This window comes from Pelophylax lessonae (assembly GCF_965119305.1).
Source record: "Pelophylax lessonae genome assembly, chromosome: 9".
NCBI lineage: Eukaryota > Metazoa > Chordata > Amphibia > Anura > Ranidae > Pelophylax > Pelophylax lessonae.
The window spans coordinates 10236499-10255104 of record NC_138776.1 but is presented as its reverse complement, the minus strand read 5'-3'; the positions used below and the strand labels follow the sequence as shown (position 1 = coordinate 10255104).

Below are 18606 nucleotides of genomic sequence, written 5' to 3'. Positions count from 1 at the left end.
GATGTACAGTTAGGTCAATATATATTTGGAGACTTTTTCAGGTACTTACCAAAACAAAATCAAGCTATAGCTATATAATGGATATGGGCTGAAAGTGCACACTCTCAGGTTTAATTTGAGGGTATGTTCACCCAAGGGTTTAGGAATTATAGCTCTTAAAAATAGCAAACCGCCCCCCCCCCCCCTTTTTTTTAAGGGACCAAAAGTAATTGGACAAATTAATCAAAAGCTGTTTCATGGCCACGTGTGGGCTACTCCTTCGTTATTTCTTCATCAATTAAGCAGGTAAAAGGTCTGGAGTTGATTCTAAGTGTGGTATTTGCATTTGAAATCTATTGCTGTGAACCTACATCATACGCTCTAAGGAGCTGTCCATACAAGTGAAACAGGCCATTGTAAGGCTTCAAAAATTAAACAATTCCATCAGAGAGATAGCAGCAACATTAGGAGTGGCCAAATAAGCAGTTTAGTACATTCTGAGGAAAGAAGAAGGCACTGGTGAGCTGAGCAACATAAAAAGGCCTGGATGTCCACGGAAGACAACAGTGGTGGATGATCGCAGAATCATCTCTATGATAAAGAAAAACCCATTCACAACATCCAGACAAGTTAAGGACATTGCCAAAGTCTACAATCCAGAGAAGACTTCAAGAGAGTAAATAAAGAGGGTTCACCACATGGTGCAAACCATTCATAAACCTGAAGAAAAGAAAAGCCAGATTAGACTTTGCCAACAAAAATCTTAATAAGCCAGACCAGTCCTGGAAAAGCATTCTTTGGATGGATGAAATGAAGTTTAATCTGTACTAGAATGATGAGAAGAAAGTGTGGAGAAGGCATGGAACAGCTCATGATCCAAAGCACACAACGTCATCTGTAAAACATGGTGGAGGCAGTGTGATGGCATGGGCTTGCATGGCTTCCAGTGGCACTGGGTCATTGGTTGTTATTGATGATGTGACAGAAGACAGAAGCAGCCGGATGAACTCTGCAATGTTTAGAGATGTACTGTCAGCCCAGATTCAGCCAAATGCAGCAAAGTTGATTGGACGGCGCTTCACAGTACAGATGAAGAATAAACCAAAACACACTGCAAAACTTTGGAAGGAAAATAAGTGGAATGTTCTGCAATGGCCGAGTTAATCACCTGATCTCAACCCAATTGAGTATGCATTTCACTTGCTGAAGGCAAAACTAAAGGCAGAAAGACCCACAAACAAAGAACAACTGAAGACAGCTGCAGTTAGAGCCTGGCAAAGCATCAGAAAAGAGGAAACCCAGTCTTTGGTAACGTCCATGGGTTCCAGACTTCAGACAGTCATTGCCAGTAAAGGATTCTCAACTAAATATTAAAAAACAGGATTTTTGACTTAACGTAAAATCCTTTTCTCTTAAGTTAATTGACGGACGCAGTTCTCTCTGATTCATATCAGTAGGGTAATACTGCCCCCTACAGGAGCAGGACACTAGGCAGAAAAAAAGTTCTGGCTACACCTATGGGCAGTCCTGAAGGGTACACCCTCTCTCTTCCTGCATAGGACGTCAGTTTTGTATCAAAGCAAAGCAGCATCAGAAAGTAACACCAACCCAACTCAAAATAGAGGGCAGGTACAGCGTCCGTCAATGAACTTAAGAAAAAAGGGTTTTACGGTAAGTCAAAAATCCAGTTTTCTCTATCGGTCCTTGACGGACGCAGTTCTCTCAGATTCATATCAGTAGGGATGTCCCAAAGCAGTGCCATAAAATGAGGGGTGAGAACAGCAGAAAAGAACAAGTCCCCAAGGCCAAACATAGCTGACCAGGCAACCCAGGACTCATCGGAACAAAAGATGAGGCCCATCTGAAAACAAACAGTTAACACCCTCAAGGAAGGAGAAAAGCCCTCCAAACGGCAGCCAGCAAAAAAACCTTGCGGCCGAAAAGAGGCATCTGCAGATGCCAGCACATCCACCTTATAAAACGTGGCAAAGGTGTGAACAAATGACCAGGTAGTCGTCTTGCCACCTGAAGCACAGATGCCTGTATGGCAAAAAGCCCAGGAAGCACTAGGCGCCCAAGTAGAAAGTGCCGAAACAGGGAAAGGTAGGACCTGACCCATAAATGAAGAAGCCTGTACCACCGACTGTCCCATTCACCTGGAAATAGTCGCAGCAGACACAGGCAGCCCTGTCCTTGGGCCATCCGTGAGCACAGAGAGCGAACCTGACTACGGGAAGATTCAGTAGTCGCCAAGTACCCCTCGAGTGCCCGAACTCCATCCAGAGTATGCAGCGCACATCCCGTAGGATGAGGGGGCTTTGGACACAAGATGGCAACACAATGGCCTTGTGCAAGTGAACACTAGAAACCACCTTTGGAGGGAAGGATGGATCTGGACGAAGTACCCCCTGGCTCCATGAACCAAAATATAGGGAGAACGACTGGACAATGCAGCCAGTGCCGACACCCTGCGTGCAGAGTGACAGCAACCAAGAAGGCCACCTCCTGCAATAAGGTAGGCAGGGGATAACCTCAATACTCCGAAAGGAGGGTCTGGAAGAACCGACTGCACCAACCAAGGTCCCCAGTTGGCGACGGAGGTCACAACGGAAGGACCAAGTGTCGCACCCCCTGGAAAAAGTTACGCACCAGGGAACGGGCGGCCAACGGCCTGTGGAATAAAAATTACCAAAGCCGAAACCTGACCCTTGACAGTACTCAAGGCCAACTTTTGATCAACCCCCCCCCCCCACACATTGAAGGAAGCCAAGATTCGGGCACTGAGTATGAGCGAGGGGGAGCCCAAGAAGACTCACACCACGCAATACGCAACTTTCTCATATGATGAAAAAAAATCATCACAGAAGACGCTTCCCACGTTTTACGCAGGGTAGGAATCACCGAAGCAGACAACCCTCCGTCCTTTGACAGCTGGCTTACAACAGCCAAGCCGGCAAGCTGGGCTGGAAAGCCAGCGACCGAAAAGCCAGACGGGAGATCGGCCCCAGAGATAAGAAACCCTCCCTGGGAGGAAGCCTCCAAGGAGCGTCAGCTGCAAGCCTGACCAGGTCGGCGTACCAATCTCGGCGAGGCCAGTCCGGAGCCACGAGAATGACCAAAATCCCTTCCGCCTCGATCCTGCAAAGGATTCTTGGCAGCAACTGGAGAGGAGGAAAGGCAGACAGCAGCTGACACGGACCTCGGCCCATCCATGAGCACTCTCGCACGACCATGAGGGCGTCAGCTTTGAGCAGGTGACCACGCCAAACTTCTCAGCATTGTTCATGTTGAAGCTAGCCAATGTTCTTGCCCATGACGGAACCCATGGTGCCACCATTGCACCGGCCAGAGGGTCCCAGGAGCGGGCCACGACCTCTGCACTATCCTGTAGATGTGATGCCAACAGGACCACGTCCGGAGTGCCCCCAAACGAAGGCACAACTGCTGGAACAACTCTGGATGAAGTGAGAAAATAAAAAACTGACATCCTATGCAGGAAGAGAAAGGGTGTCCCCTCCAGGACTGCACATAGGCATAGCCAGAACTTTTTTTTGCCTAGCGTCCTACTCCTGTAGGGGGCAGTATTACCCTACTGATATGAATCAGAGAGAACTGCGTCCGTCAATGTACGATAGAGAAATTAACATTTTATTTACGATTATATTCATCTTTGTACTTGTGTCCAAATATATATGGACCTAATTGTATCTTTGGTATTAGTAGAAGAACGAATACACCTAAGAAGACAAAGGACCCGATTTCTGTGTTGGAGAGATTAGTTTTGCTGCACATTGGCCTATATCAATTCAATTTATAAAGAAGGGATATGGAAAGGCAGAAGCTGTTGATGTGAAAAATGATGGAGACAGAACTGTGATCAAAACGGTATTAAAAAACAAAATGCTAAAACAATAAAAATGTAAAAAAATAAATTAAAAATGTAAAAAGCAGAGAGTGTAGGATGAACGCACCTGTGCCAGCACAGTGATAAAGTTCCGGTTCAGATGCACAGCTTCGTAAAGTGCCAGTAAAATTGCTTCATTTGTTCTGTACAAAACATAAAACAACCGTGAAAAGGGCATAAAAACCCCCAAAAAGTATAGTGAGGACTGGAGGGGTTCCTATATCATAACTGCGCTAAAACTGAACTTACTAAACTGACAGTGTTCTGCAAATATCTTAACCCTCATTCATGACAGTGAATAAACTGTGAGCAAAATAAATCTTTGAAAAAAAACAATCATATAAAAAATGGATGAGTCTGCTGCATAATTTTTTCACTTTGATTTTCGGGGCGTCTTTGAATTCAGCCCTCTGTAGGGTGATAATTTTAATTTCCATCAAACAATGTGGCATCCTTTCCTTCCTAACACATTACCCAGTCCATACCAGTATAGATCCTAACACATTACCCAGTCCATACCAGTATAGATCCTAACACATTACCCAGTCCATACCAGTATAGATCCTAACACATTACCCAGTCCATACCAGTATAGATCCTAACACATTACCCAGTCCATACCAGTATAGATCCTAACATATTACCCAGTCCATACTAGTATAGATCCTAACACATTACCCAGTCCATACCAGTATAGATCCTAACACATTACCCAGTCCATACCAGTATAGATCCTAACAGATTACCCAGTCCATACCAGTATAGATCCTAACACATTACCCAGTCCATACCAGTATAGATCCTAACACATTACCCAGTCCATACCAGTATAGATCCTAACACATTACCCAGTCCATACCAGTATAGATCCTAGCACATTACCCAGTCCATACCAGTATAGATCCTAACACATTACCCAGTCCATACCAGTATAGATCCTAACACATTACCCAGTCCATATCAGTATAGATCCTAACACATCACCCAGTCCATACCAGTATAGATCCTAACACATTACCCAGTCCATACCAGTATAGATCCTAGCACATTACCCAGTCCATACCAGTATAGATTTCCCAGCATGATATTTTTTCCCATTGAGATCTGACGTGTTTTCCAGTGTTCCTTTAATTTATTTAGGAAGGTAGGGGTACGATTATTTAGCCTCCATCTACCTGGTTTGTGTGAATGGAGAAATCTGTTAGCTTTTTGTTCAGTCTACTGAACAGTGTGTGGCCAGCTTTATTGCTCTATTTACCAATCTAGTCTCCCCTTAAGTTGGGTATTAAAATTCATCAACACCTGTACAGTCTTTTTCCTGCAGCTGGGAGACGTTAAATTCAGAAAGACGCAACTCATTGCTTTTTAGTGTGATTGCAAAGTTGCTTTCCCGATAGGAAGCCATATGCAAAACGTTTGTTTGTTTGATTTTTAATTATCACTTTAATTTTGTGAAAATAAACACAGTCATTATAGAAATGTACTTACTGCACGGAGATCTTCTCATCGGCATCTGCTATGAACATACTGCCCACCTGTGGAAGGAAGAAGTAGTGCAGTTATTGATAAATTTGTCACCCGTAAGAGATACAAGGAAAGTGTTATACAGGTGGGCACATGAGAGGTGTTGGTGATTGCCTGACAGATTTATTATTCGATCACAGCACAGGCCAAGCAGAACCTGACGCAGACAATGAAAGAGCATTGGACAGCTGGCCAGAATGTTACCTTAAAACCACTGGGCTGTGGCCCACCGCCGAGCCACGGCCTCCCCCTTTCCGAGCCTTAAGCCAGCTGCAGATCCTCGACCCTGCCATAGTGCCTCCCAGTTCCCATAGTTGTCCACAGTGCTGCTAAATCTCCCAGTGCCCCCAGGTGCCATCATCACCCACCACAGTTCCCACAGGCCACCTAGGAGCCCTCATCACACACCACAGTGCTGCTCATCACCTCCCACAGTGCCCCCAGACCCCCTGAAAGCCCTCATCACCCATCACAGTGCCAATAAACCTCCCACGGTGCCCCCAGACCCCCTGAAAGCCCTCATCACCCATCACAGTACTGATTAACCTCCCACAGTGCCCCCAGGCTCCTTGAGAAACCTCATCTCCCACACAGTGCTGCCAAAACTCCCACAGTGCCCCTAGGGCCCTTGAGAACCCTTATTTCCCACCACAGTGCTGCCCAACCTGCAACAGGGACTCCAGGCCCCCTAAAAGCCCTTGTCACACACCACAGCACAGCCTAATCTACCACAGGGCACCCAAGCCCCCTGAAAGCCATCCCCACCCATCACAGTTCCCCCAGGATCCCTAAGAGCCTTCATCACCCATCACAGTGCCCACGGGATCCCCTTGGAACCCTCATCTCCCACCACAGAGCTGCCAAACATCCCACAGTGCCCCCAGGACCCCTGAGAGCTAAGAGCCCTTACTACCCACAAAAGTGCTGCCAAACCTCACACATTTCCCCCAGGTCCCCTAAGAGCCCTCATCTCCTACCACAGTGCTGCTGATCACCTCAAACAGGGCCCCCAGGCTCCCCGAGAGCCTTCCCCACCCACCATAGTAACATCATGGATCCTTAAGAGCCCTCATCTCCCACCACAGTGCTGCTTATCACCTACCACAGTGCTCCCAGGCCCCGAGAGCCCTCGTCTTTCACCACAGTGCTGCTCATCACCTACCACAGTGCTCCCAGGCCCCGAGAGCCCTCGTCTTTCACCACAGTGCTGCTCATCACCTACCACAGTGCTCCCAGGCCCCGAGAGCCCTCGTCTTTCACCACAGTGCTGCTCATCACCTACCACAGTGCTCCCAGGCCCTGAGAGCCCTCGTCTTCCACCACAGTGCTGCTCATCACCTACCACAGTGCTCCCAGGCCCCGAGAGCCCTCGTCTTTCACCACAGTGCTGCTCAACCTTCCCAACCTCCCACATGGCCCCCAAGTCCCCTCAGAGACCTCATCTCCCGCCAGTGAAGTCCAACCTCCATCAGTGCCCAAAGGCTCTCCAAAAAGCACTCATCCAACACCAGAGTGCTGCTCAACCTCCAACAATGCACCAAGCACCCCGCCCCCCCTAGCTTACTGAAGAGCCTGCAGCCCCACCAACAGTGTCCCACAGAACACCCCAGCCACTGCAGTGCCCTCCAGTCTCCTTCAATGCCCCTGCAAAGTCTCCTGCCTCCTAGAGAGGCCCCCTCTAAGGAACACACCCCCCACATCACAGTGCCCCTCAGCCTCCCTGAGAAACCTCATCTCCCACACAGTGCTGCCAAAACTCCCACAGTGCCCCTAGGGCCCTTGAGAACCCTCATCTCCCGCCACAGTGCTGCCCAACCTGCCACATGGCCCCCAGGCCCAGTGAAAGCCCTCATCTCCCACCACAGTGCAGCCCAACCTCCCACAGTGCTCCTAGGCCCCCTGAGAGCCCTCATCTCCCACCACAGTGGCCCCAAGCCCTCTGAGAGCCTTAATCACACACTAGAGTGACCCCAGGCCCCCTGAGAGCCCTCATCACACACATTATAGTGCCCCAGACCCCCTGAGAGCCCTCATCACACACATTACAGTGCCCCAGACCCCCTGAGAGCCCTCACCACACACTACAGTGTCCCAGACCCCCTGAGAGCCCTCACCACACACTACAGTGTCCCAGACCCCCTGAGAGCCCTCACCACACATTACAGTGCTCCAGACCCCCTGAGAGCCCTCACCACACACTACAGTGTCCCCAGACCCCCTGAGAGCCCTCACCACACACTACAGTGTCCCAGACCCCCTGAGAGCCCTCACCACACACTACAGTGTCCCCAGACCCCCTGAGAGCCCTCACCACACACTACAGTGTCCCAGGCCCCCTGAGAGCCCTCACCACACACTACAGTGTCCCCAGACCCCATAAGAGCCCTCATCGCACACATTACAGTGCCCCAGACCCCCTGAGAGCCCTCACCACACACTACAGTGTCCCAGACCCCCTGAGAGCCCTCACCACACACCACAGAGCACCTCAATCTTCACAGGCTCCCTCTAAGGAACACACCCCACACACTGTCCCCTTCTAGGACCCTTATCCCTTACAGGGCCACCAACTCTGCTGCAGTCACCTAACCCCCTCCACCACTCCCATACCCGTCAGTGACTCCCAGCCTCATCCAGAGCCTTCAGAATGCCATATTTTGCATTCCTATACTTTTGTGTTAAGTATAAAACTTCAATTTTGTTTACTGTTGGGGCATGGAAGGTTTTGGGATAATTTACCTGGCCCCGGTCTTATTAAGTTTGAGAATCTCTGGCCTGGAGCACCTGGAAGTGCTGCTACAATAAAGAAATTGTGAACGAATTTCAGAACATAAATAAATGAAATCCACTTACCATGCTGGTCAGAGCAGAGAAAAATCCCGTCTGGTTTTCTTCTTCTTTGTCTCTGTACTGCCTGGAAGACAAACCTAAGGGGTTAATGCCAGCCGTGCAAATTTGTCAAATACTTTTTCATTGAACAGGTATACCTAGATTGTCGGAGGATGCATGTTTATGGGGTAAAGCAGGGCTTGATAAAATTGGTTTGGATCTAGGAGCCAGCAAAAAAAGTCTGGAGCCAGTTTTATTTAACCACTTTACCACCGGAGGATTTTGCTGTCTTCCGTCCAGGCCACTTTTTGCGATTCGGCGCTGTGCGACTTTAACTGACAATTGCGCGGTCGTGCGACGCCGTACCCAAACGAAATTTACGTCCTTTTTTTCCCACAAACAGAGCTTTCTTTTGGTGGTATTTGATCACCTGTGCGATTTTTACTTTTTATAAACAAAAAAAGAGCGTAAATTTTGAAAAAATAACAATATTTTTCACATTTTTTTATATGAAATTCCCCCCCCCAAAAAAATGTAAAAATCAAAATTTTTTTTAAATTTTTGGCCAATTTGTTTTCTGCTACATATGTTTTGTGCAAACCAATCAAAATACGCTTATTGGAATTTTTTTTACCAAAGTTATTGCGTTTACTAACAAAGGGAAAGATTTCTGTCATTTTTGGTGTTTTTAACGAGTAATGGCGGCGATCTGCGATTTTTTTTGCGGGACTGACATTGCGGCGGACAGATCGGACCCTTGAATGACATTTTTGACACTTTTGGGGGTACCAGTGACATTACTGCAGTAATCAGTGCTATAAATATGCACTGTTACTGTAAAAATGACACTGGCAGGGAAGGGGTTAATTTTATTGGAGAGGGAGGGGTTAATGTATGCCTGATGCTTACTGACGTGTGTGGGGGGAGGTGACTATGTGACACAGGGACAGATCACATGTTCAGCTACGCTGAACCCTGCAATCTGTCACTGCCTGTCACTTAGGAGATCCGCCCACTTTGTTTACACAAGCAGGCGGATCTCCACACTCGATTCCCCAACGATCGGGGAAGAGCGGCGGCGATCGCCGCTGCTCCTCCCCTGGCCCGACTCCCGCTGTGACTGAAAACAGCGGGAGCGAGCCTCCGGCGGCGCACGAGCCTCCGACGGCGCGCGAGCGCCGCCCACAAGGGGAGGAGTCCAGCGACGTAGGTCTACGTTGCTGGACGGAATCGAGCCACTTTGCCGCAGTACTGTCAACGTGACTGGTCGGCAAGTGGTTAAACCTGACCAAAACATGACTCTAGTAGACATCCCAGATGTAATAAATTTGAAACACAGACGCATGAATTATTATCTAATCAATAATATAATTTTATTATATATATATATATATATATATATATATATATATACATACATATATATATATATATATATATATATATATAATATATATATATATATATATATTTATTATATTCTATAATAAAATTATATTATTGATTAGATAATAATTCATGCGTTATATAATATATCTATATATAGCATGGAATACCGCTAAGCTGGTTAACCACCTCCTCCCTAAGCCTATTCTGACACTTTGCTCCTACTTTTTTTTGCTAGAAAATTATTTAGAAACCACAAACAATACTCGTCGCTTCCGGTTTCCAGGGTCAGAGATAGAGGGAAACATCAGTTCCTCTCTCTGTCCCAAGCAGCCATCGCTGCATCGCTCCAAGCCTCAGCAATGGGACTGGAGAGCTCAGGAGATGCGACGGCGGGAGGGGGGTGCCACCTGCAGAAGTTATCAAGCGGCTAATCAGCCACTCGTATCACTTCTACCTGAAAGGTGATTGCTGGCTGCAAACAATGGTAAAGCCAGGGCTGGTGCTAGACTATTTTGCGCCCTAGGCAAGACCAGCGACTTGCAACCCCCCCAAAAAAAAAAAAAAAAAAAAACTGTACACATTGCCCCTCCTTCCTGCACCTCCTTGTAGGTACAGGCATCACCCCAGTATAACCACTTAAGCCCCAGCCCTATTTCTGACACTTTTTGTTCACAACTTAAAATCAGTATTCTTTCCTAGAAAGCTACTTAGAACCCCCAAACATTATATATATTATTCTAGCAAAGACTCTGGAAAATAAAATGTTGGTCATTACAATATTTTTTGTCACGCGGTATTTGCGCAGCGGTCTTTAAAACGCCATTTTTTTGAAAAAAATACAAAAAATCACATTTCACTGCATTTAAAAAATACTAAACAGTAAAGTTAGCCCATTTTTTTTTGTATATTGTGAAAGATGATGTCACGCTGAGTAAATAGATACCCAACATGTTACGGTTTAAAATTGCGCACACCCGTGGAATGGCGGTCAGCAAGTGGGTAATATTGCTTTGAAAGAGGTGTGGGAATCAAACAAAACAAACATACATACTCACCTAGATGGTTGCAGCACGGATAAATGCAATGCTGCAGCTGTCCCATAGTGCAGGGCAGGGATAGGCAAACTGTGGCCCTACAGATGTTGCACAACTACAAGTCTCATGAGGCATAGCGAGACTCTGACAGTCACAAGTATGACACCCAGAGGGCAGAGGCATGATGGGACTTGTAGTTTTGCAACAGCTGGAGGGCCACAGTTTGCATATCCCTGGTTTATGGGAACTCCTGATGAAGTCATGTGATTGATGACACAACGCGTCAGGGCGGAGCCAGGTGACGTGTTCGCACAAACCTTAAGTGGAGTGCATTCTAGTGATGAAGCCATTAAAAATAGATAGAGGGCCACTGTCATTCACTGCTCTGTGCTCTGCCCTTCCAGTGCTCACTGGTGCAGCTGACTGTATCAGGAGCGGCTGGCTCAGGCACCTGGGCAGATCCTGACATTATTGTCAAGATCCCTGCAGAGCTTGGAGAATCTCTGTGAAGTCAGCTGGGTCACAGGAGTGCAGAACTAAGTGCACTTATGTGACCACAGGAGAAGTATGGCCAAAAAAATTCTCTCCTCTAACTGAACAAGCCGATTGGTTGCCATGGACAGCTGCTCCAGATTATATCTTGTCCGGTTATGATAAATTCCCCTTCCATTGTATTCAAGAGTACTTACGTGTTGTATTCAAACAATGCCCGGGCGATGACCAGGCCCATCCCCTAGAACAAGACAAAAAAAAAAAAAGTAGCTTTACTAACCAGGGAATAAAGGAGGCCACAGAGACAGGAAGCAAGCAACAGGCTGAGTCAGCAGGCAAGGAATGCGTCATTACTTACATTCAGCGTCCCCTCGTCATCTACGATCGATAACTTCACAATGTACGGATTGACAGACTGCGTGAGAGGAGGACATGAAATACCATTTTTAGACATGAATTGACAGCAGCTGGACTTTGTACCAAATGGGACCATCCTGTGAAATCCGCTTATAAAAAGTAATGTCCCTGACAGCGCATTGCACAGAAGAGCAGACAGAGGAGTTCATGCAAAGAGCAACATGACTGACGCTGGGGGGGAATCATGGTAACCACTTGAAGACCAGGCCTTTACTGCCACTTACAAGTTTAAATCATATACAGTATCTCACAAAAGTAAGTACACCCCTCACATTTTTGTAAATATTTTATCTTTTCATGTGACAACACTGAAGAAATGACACTTTGCTACAATGTAAAGTAGTGAGAGTGTACAGCTTGTATAACAGTGTAAATTTTCTGTCCCCTCAAAATAACCCAACACACAGCCATTAATGTCTAAACCGCTGGCAACAAAAGTGAGTACACCCCTAAGTGACAATGTCCAAATTGGGCCCAAAGTCTCAATATTTTGTGTGGCCACCATTATTTTCCAGCACTGCCTTAACCCTCTTGGGCATGGAGTTCACCAGAGCTTCACAGGTTGTCACTGGAGTCCTCTTCCACTCCTCCATGATGACATCACAGAGCTGGTGGATGTTAGAGACTGTGACGGGAGTCTATTAATACAGTGGTCCTCAACCCTGGTCCTCGGGGCCCACTAACAGGTCAGGTTTGCAAGATAACTATATTACATCACAGGTGACCTAATTTGCTGCTCAGTGATTGCAGTATTCTAGTCTGCATCTCCCCTAGGTAATACTTAAAACCTGGCCTGTTAGTGGGCCCTGAGGACCGGAGTTGAGGACCACTGTATTAATAGACTCCCGTCACAGTCTCTAACATCCACCAGCTCTGTGATGTCAGCTCAACCATCTGTCTTCCACACATTGTTGGATATGCGGATTTACTCACCTGTTGTCTACTGTGGGTTCTGTGTTTACACTTATATTAACCACTTAAGCCCCGGAAGATTTTACCCCCATTCCGACCAGGGGGTATTTTGCGATTCGGCACTGCGTGAATTTAACGCACAATTGCGCGGTCGTGCGACGCTGTACCTAAACGAATTTGACGTCCTTTTTTTCCCACAAACAGAGCTTTCTTTTGGTGGTATTTGATCACCTGTGCGATTTTTTGATCACGCGCTATAAACAAAAAAAGAGCGTCAATTTTGCAAAAATAGCAATATTTTTCACATTTTTTTATATGAAATTCCCCCAAAAAAAAATGTAAAAATCAAAATTTTTAAAAATTTTCGGCCAATTTGTTTTATGCTACCTATGTTTGGTAAAAAAAAATCGCAAAAAGCGTATTTTGATTGGTTTGCGCAAAAGTTATCGCGTTTACTAACAAAGGGAAAGATTTTTGTCATTTTTGTTGTTTTTTTTTTTAACGCGTAATGGCGGCGATCTGCGATTTTTTTTGCGGTACTGCGACATTGCGGCGGACAGATCGGACCCTTGACTGACATTTTTGACACTTTTGGGGTTACCAGTGACATTTCTACAGTAATCAGTGCTATACATATGCACTGTTACTGTAAAAATACACTGGTAGTGAAGGGGTTAACTTTATTTGGAAGGGAGGGGCTGTGTGTGTCCCTAGGGGCGTGGTTTCTACTGTGATTGGCTGTGGCTCTAGCTGTAAGGACACTGATCAACGGATCTACATACCAGATCCGTTTTATCAGTGTCTTTGCAGCGAGGAGAATGACAGGCAGTTTGTTTACACAAGCTGCCTGACATTCTCCCTCTCCCCCGCCGATCGCCGAGTGACCGGCGGACATCGGGTCCGCTGGTCACACGCGCGGGGGGGTCCGTGACCACGCGGGAGCGCGCCCCGGGGGGCGCGCGCTCGCTCCCTAGACCCTCACAAGCAAGCAACGTAGCCCTACGTTAGTTTGCCTGTGAGGGGCTGACCGCCGACGTAGATAGTCGTGCGGCGGTCGGCAAGTGGTTAATGTGTATTGTATATCCGGAGCTCGATTAAGACAGTCTGCTAGTTAATTGGTTCAGGTTGATTGAATCACTGTCATCTATTAGTTACTGGTGGGAAAGTAGAATATAGTTTGTAATGGTGGATTCTTAGATAATTAGTTACTCTAAAGTGTGTAATGTGGGAAGATAATTGGGACTATTTTGATTTCACTTATGCCGGAGTGTCTCTTTCTAAAAGGAAATTTGTTGGGTGTGTTAATTTAGGAGGAAAGCGCTGCATTTTATACTATACAATTTCTGTTTGTGCCTCACCACTGCCTCCCGGTAGAGGTTGGCACTCGAGATTCCACAAGTATGCACTCCAGGCCATTGCAAGAGCATATCCCTGTAGAAGCACCCAGCTCTCCCGGGTGGCATGGTCAGGGCAGCTGTTAGAAACCACAAGGCCCCATGAAGCCAATCTGAAAGCCCCACCCTTCCCAAATAAACAGTTTTCTATGCTTCAGTTATGAATGAACACAGTGAGGGATCATTAGGGATCACTTAAAGTGTTCATTCAAAAAAGGAAGGGGCTGGTAAATGTCACATATTTACCGGACCCTTTCCCCACTCTCTATCCTGAAGGATTCTATTGTGTGCTTGCGGCTGCCGGTGGGAAGGAGAGGAAAAAATCTGACAGTACTGGGGGGGGGGGGGGGGGGGGAGAGGCACATATGGTGGCATGGGCAGAACGTATGCTGCACAGGGAGGATGATCAGTTTGGCGGGGGGGGGGGGGGGGGGCGCAATTACCGGAACTGATCCTCTCTATGGCTCTATCTGCAGCAGCTGAAAGCCGGAAGGAGGGAAAGAGTAGAAGAAGCCGGCTTTAGGCTGTTGCAGAGAGCCATACAGGAGATCAGTTCCAGTCATTTTCTCCCCCGCCGTGCTTTTCGCCCTCCCTGCCCCCATTAAATTAGCCCAGCTGCCTGCCCTTCCCCACCCCACCCCTGCTGGCCTGGGCCCCGTACAAGAAGACTGGTGGTACCCCCCTATCCACGGTCTTGGGCATGGTTACGTCACCCAAGTTAGAAATTGGGTCAAGGCCTTTTATTTATTTATTTTTCTGTACAAACTTTATTTTCATTTGAACGGGGGGGACAGTGAGTAAGGCCTCATTCATAGATGTATGTATGGATCGACAAGCACATCACCCCTGCACTGATCAGAACGCAGTCCGCCCGTCTGTCATTGATTTGGACAGACTGTCTGCTCGTCACCTGTCATCCCATATGGATCGGTACACCCGTGCGAAGGCGGCCTAAAGCAACTCTTCAAACACATCAATTGATTTCAAAAGACAATCAAATTTTTACTATTTAAAATTTAAAAAACACTCACCTCATATTTTCTGTAGTTGACAAGAAGCGCGAGCAAAACAACAGCGTCATAGCCATGCTCCCTGCGACTCGGGGGATTGGACAGGATCTAGACCAATAGCAAACAGCAATTAGGTGGCAGAACAGGGCTGCCCAGCACAGTCTGGGCAGTGATACACCGGCTTACTTATGATACAGCAGGGGTGCTCTAATGTGGCCCGCAACCTTAAACCAGGGAAGCGCATGCCTATGCTCTGAATGGCGGATGGGCAAGCCCAGATTGAGATCAATGGGTTGCTGACCCACCAACCCGGTAACTATAGCGGAGGAAGCAGGAGCTGCATAAGCAGATACTTCCTCTGTAGCGCCCACACCTGTGCCAGGAGGAGTGATACCAAGTGCACTTCCCCTGGGACCTTTCTAGCAGCCTGGAGAGTGATGCCAGCAGAAGCTGGAAGAGGAAATGGTCCGTGTATTAACCACTTGCCTACCGGCACTTTCATCCCCTTCCTGCCCAGGCCAAATTTTCAGCTTTCAGCACTGTCGCACTTTCAATGACAATTGCGCGGTCATGCAACACTGCACCCATATATTCTTATTTTCTTAGAGCTTTCTTTTGGTGGTATTTAATCACCACTGGGGATTTTTTTTTTTTTGCTAAATAAACAGATAAAGATCAAAGATTTTGAAAAAAAAAAAAAACATTTTCATTATTGGTTATAAAATTTTGCAAACAGGTAATTTTGCTCTTTTTATTGATGTGCACTGATGAGGCTGCACTGGTGGGTACTGATTGGCGGCACTGATGTGCACTGATGGGCGGCACTGATGAACACTGATGAGGCTGCACTGGTGGGTACTGATGAGGCTGCACTGGTGGGTACTGATGAGGCTTGAGGCTGCACTGGTGGGTACTGATAGGCGGCACTGATAAACACTGATGAGGCTGCACTGGTGGGTACTGATGAGGCTGCACTGGTGGGTACTGATGAGGCGGCACTGGTGGGTACTGATGAGGCGGCACTGGTGGGTACTGATGAGGCGGCACTGGTGGGTACTGATGAGGCGGCACTGGTGGGTACTGATGAGAGGGCACTGATAAACACTGATGAGGCTGCACTGGTAGGTACTGATGAGGCTGCACTGGTGAGTACTGATGAGGCTGCACTGGTGGGTACTGATGAGGCTGCACTGGTGGGCACAGATGAGGCTGCACTGGTGGGCACAGATGAGGCTTCACTGGTGGGCACAGATGAGGCTTCACTGGTGGGCACAGATGAGGCTTGAGGCTGCACTGGTGGGTACTGATGAGGCGGCACTGGTGGGTACTGATGAGGCGGCACTGGTGGGTACTGATGAGGCGGCACTGGTGGGTACTGATGAGGCGGCACTGGTGGGTACTGATGAGGCGGCACTGGTGGGTACTGATGAGGCTGCACTGGTGGGTACTGATGAGGCTGCACTGGTGGGCACTGATGAGGCTGCACTGGTGTGCACCAATGAGGCTTGAGGCTGCACTGGTGGGTACTGATAGGCGGCACTGATGGGCGCTGATTGGCGGCACTGATGGAACTGCACTAATAATCAGGACCCTGATTATCAGTATAGATGTCCCTTTTACAGAAGCCAGTTATCCGCTCTCTTCTCCTATACTCATGCTGTTAGCGTGAAGAAAGGAGTACCGATAACAAGCTTCTGTTTACCTCGATGATCAGTTGTAATTGGACACAGGTGTACAAGGGGGGCCGAACGAGCCCCTGGAGCATGAGGCCGGGTCGCAATGGTGACCCCTGTACACACGCTCCCGAGTATAGTCGTCTGTCTGGGTAATAGGTTTCTGCACAAAAGACATAAAACTTATAACCGATTACACATACGTACCTGCAGAATCGCTTCAAAAATGCTATTGATCATTACATATTCCAGAATGGTGTTCTGGCTGATATTATTCGTCACCTGTAAGAAAAGCAACAAAAAGACCATCATCATACATGGATGCACATGCAAAAACACAAGAGAAACTTCATTCACACCACGAGGCTTGGAATTATTATACATGAACCTCGCCCGAAAAGGAAATCCTCTAAGCCACGCGTGTCAAAACACAAGGAATCATAATATCCAACCCCTATTGTGTTTAGCTGGTTAGTGGACATGGAAGAGGAGGAGGGAGGGAGTGGGCTGTGATTTACCACTGTGTATACGCCCACATGTGTGACTCTATAGTCACACGGTCTGCTCAGATGTGATAGGGAGGAAATGCTCAGCATTGAAACTCACTGAAAACTGAGCATGTGCAGAGCTGCCAACACTGCTCTGCAAAATCCATAGCTGCGTTGGGGACATGGACAGAAGGGGGAGACAGAGAGCAGCAGGATCAACCAGGATTTTTGCAGAATACAGAAAAGGAATCTCATAGTGACTAAATGAGTATGAACAGCATGGAATACACCATTTATTCATCGTTTTGTATGATCTAAACGTGCTTAAGCGTTAGGCACATTTAACACTTGAGCATTCACTCATTCCAGTGGAAAAAATACAGCGCATCCGGAAAACATTCACAATACTTCACTTGGCCTTATTCAAAAATAGATTAAATTCACAATTTTTCTCAAAATTCTGCAAACAATCCCCCATAATGACAATGTTAAAGAAGTTTGTTGGAAATCTGTGCAAATTTATTAAAAATAAAAAAGGAAAAAAATCCCATGTAGATAAGTATCACAGCCTTTGCCATGACACTCAAAATTGAGCTTAGGCCCATCCTGTTTCCACTGATCAAGCTTGAGATGTTTCTACAACTTGATTGGAGTCCACCTGGGATAAATTCAGCTGATTGGACATGATTTGGAAAGGCACACACCTGTCAATAGGAGGTCCCACAGTTAACAGTGCATGTCAGAGCGCAAACCAAGCCCTGAAGTCCAAGGAATTGTCTGTAGATCTCCAAGACAGGATTGTACGGAGGCACAGATCTGGGGAAGGGTACAGAAAAAAAAAAAAAATGGGGTTTTTGACTTACCGTAAAATCCATTTCTCTGATGTTAATTGATGGACACAGCTCCTGAGAATCTTGACCAGTGGGTTATACTGCCCCCTACAGGAGTAGAACATTACCGTAAAATCCATTTAAAAATCCATTTCTCTGATGTTAATTGACGGACACAGCTCCTGAGAATCTTGGATCAGTGGGTTATACTGCCCCCTACAGGAGTAGGACATTACAGTAAAATCCATTTAAAAATCCATTTCTCTGATGTTAATTGGTGTAGACAACTCCTGAGAATCTTGACCAGTGGGTTATACTGCCCCCTACAGGAGTAGGACATTACCGTAAAATCCATTTAAAAATCCATTTCTCTGATGTTAATTGATGGACACAGCTCCTGAGAATCTTGACCAGTGGGTTATTGTTGGAAGAATGGGCTGAGAAGACCTTGAAGAGATAATAAGGCAAGACTCCCATGTCTGGTACAGTGAAAATGACCAAACCGGTTCTTACCAGCGCGATGGATATCACACGTAAATTTCGGCCAGTCACGTGGTGTGGATGCCTAGTTAACGGTTAATCTACCATAAGAAGAAGTGGACGTTGATTGGATGGAAATGTACTGTTACACCTTGGACCAGCCCAGAACACACCTATTCCTCATAAATATTCATCACTATAAAAAGTGCAAACTCTATTGTCTTGGTAGATTTTTATGCATGAGACAGGCC

General features: G+C 46.9%; 1 protein-coding gene across 1 annotated transcript in view; it reads right to left on the bottom strand.

The window, feature by feature from the left end:
* Positions 1–18606, bottom strand: part of ARMH3 (armadillo like helical domain containing 3) — a 318191-nt gene that overhangs the window by 237410 nt on the left and 62175 nt on the right. Inside the window, exons 7-13 of the mRNA XM_082267886.1 lie at positions 16765–16839; positions 14906–14992; positions 11510–11566; positions 11349–11392; positions 8261–8321; positions 5372–5418; positions 3951–4026 (exon numbers count right to left, since the gene is read on the bottom strand). Of these exons, the coding sequence (XP_082124012.1) occupies positions 3951–4026; positions 5372–5418; positions 8261–8321; positions 11349–11392; positions 11510–11566; positions 14906–14992; positions 16765–16839 (447 nt within the window). The remainder of the gene's footprint in view (positions 1–3950; positions 4027–5371; positions 5419–8260; positions 8322–11348; positions 11393–11509; positions 11567–14905; positions 14993–16764; positions 16840–18606) is intronic.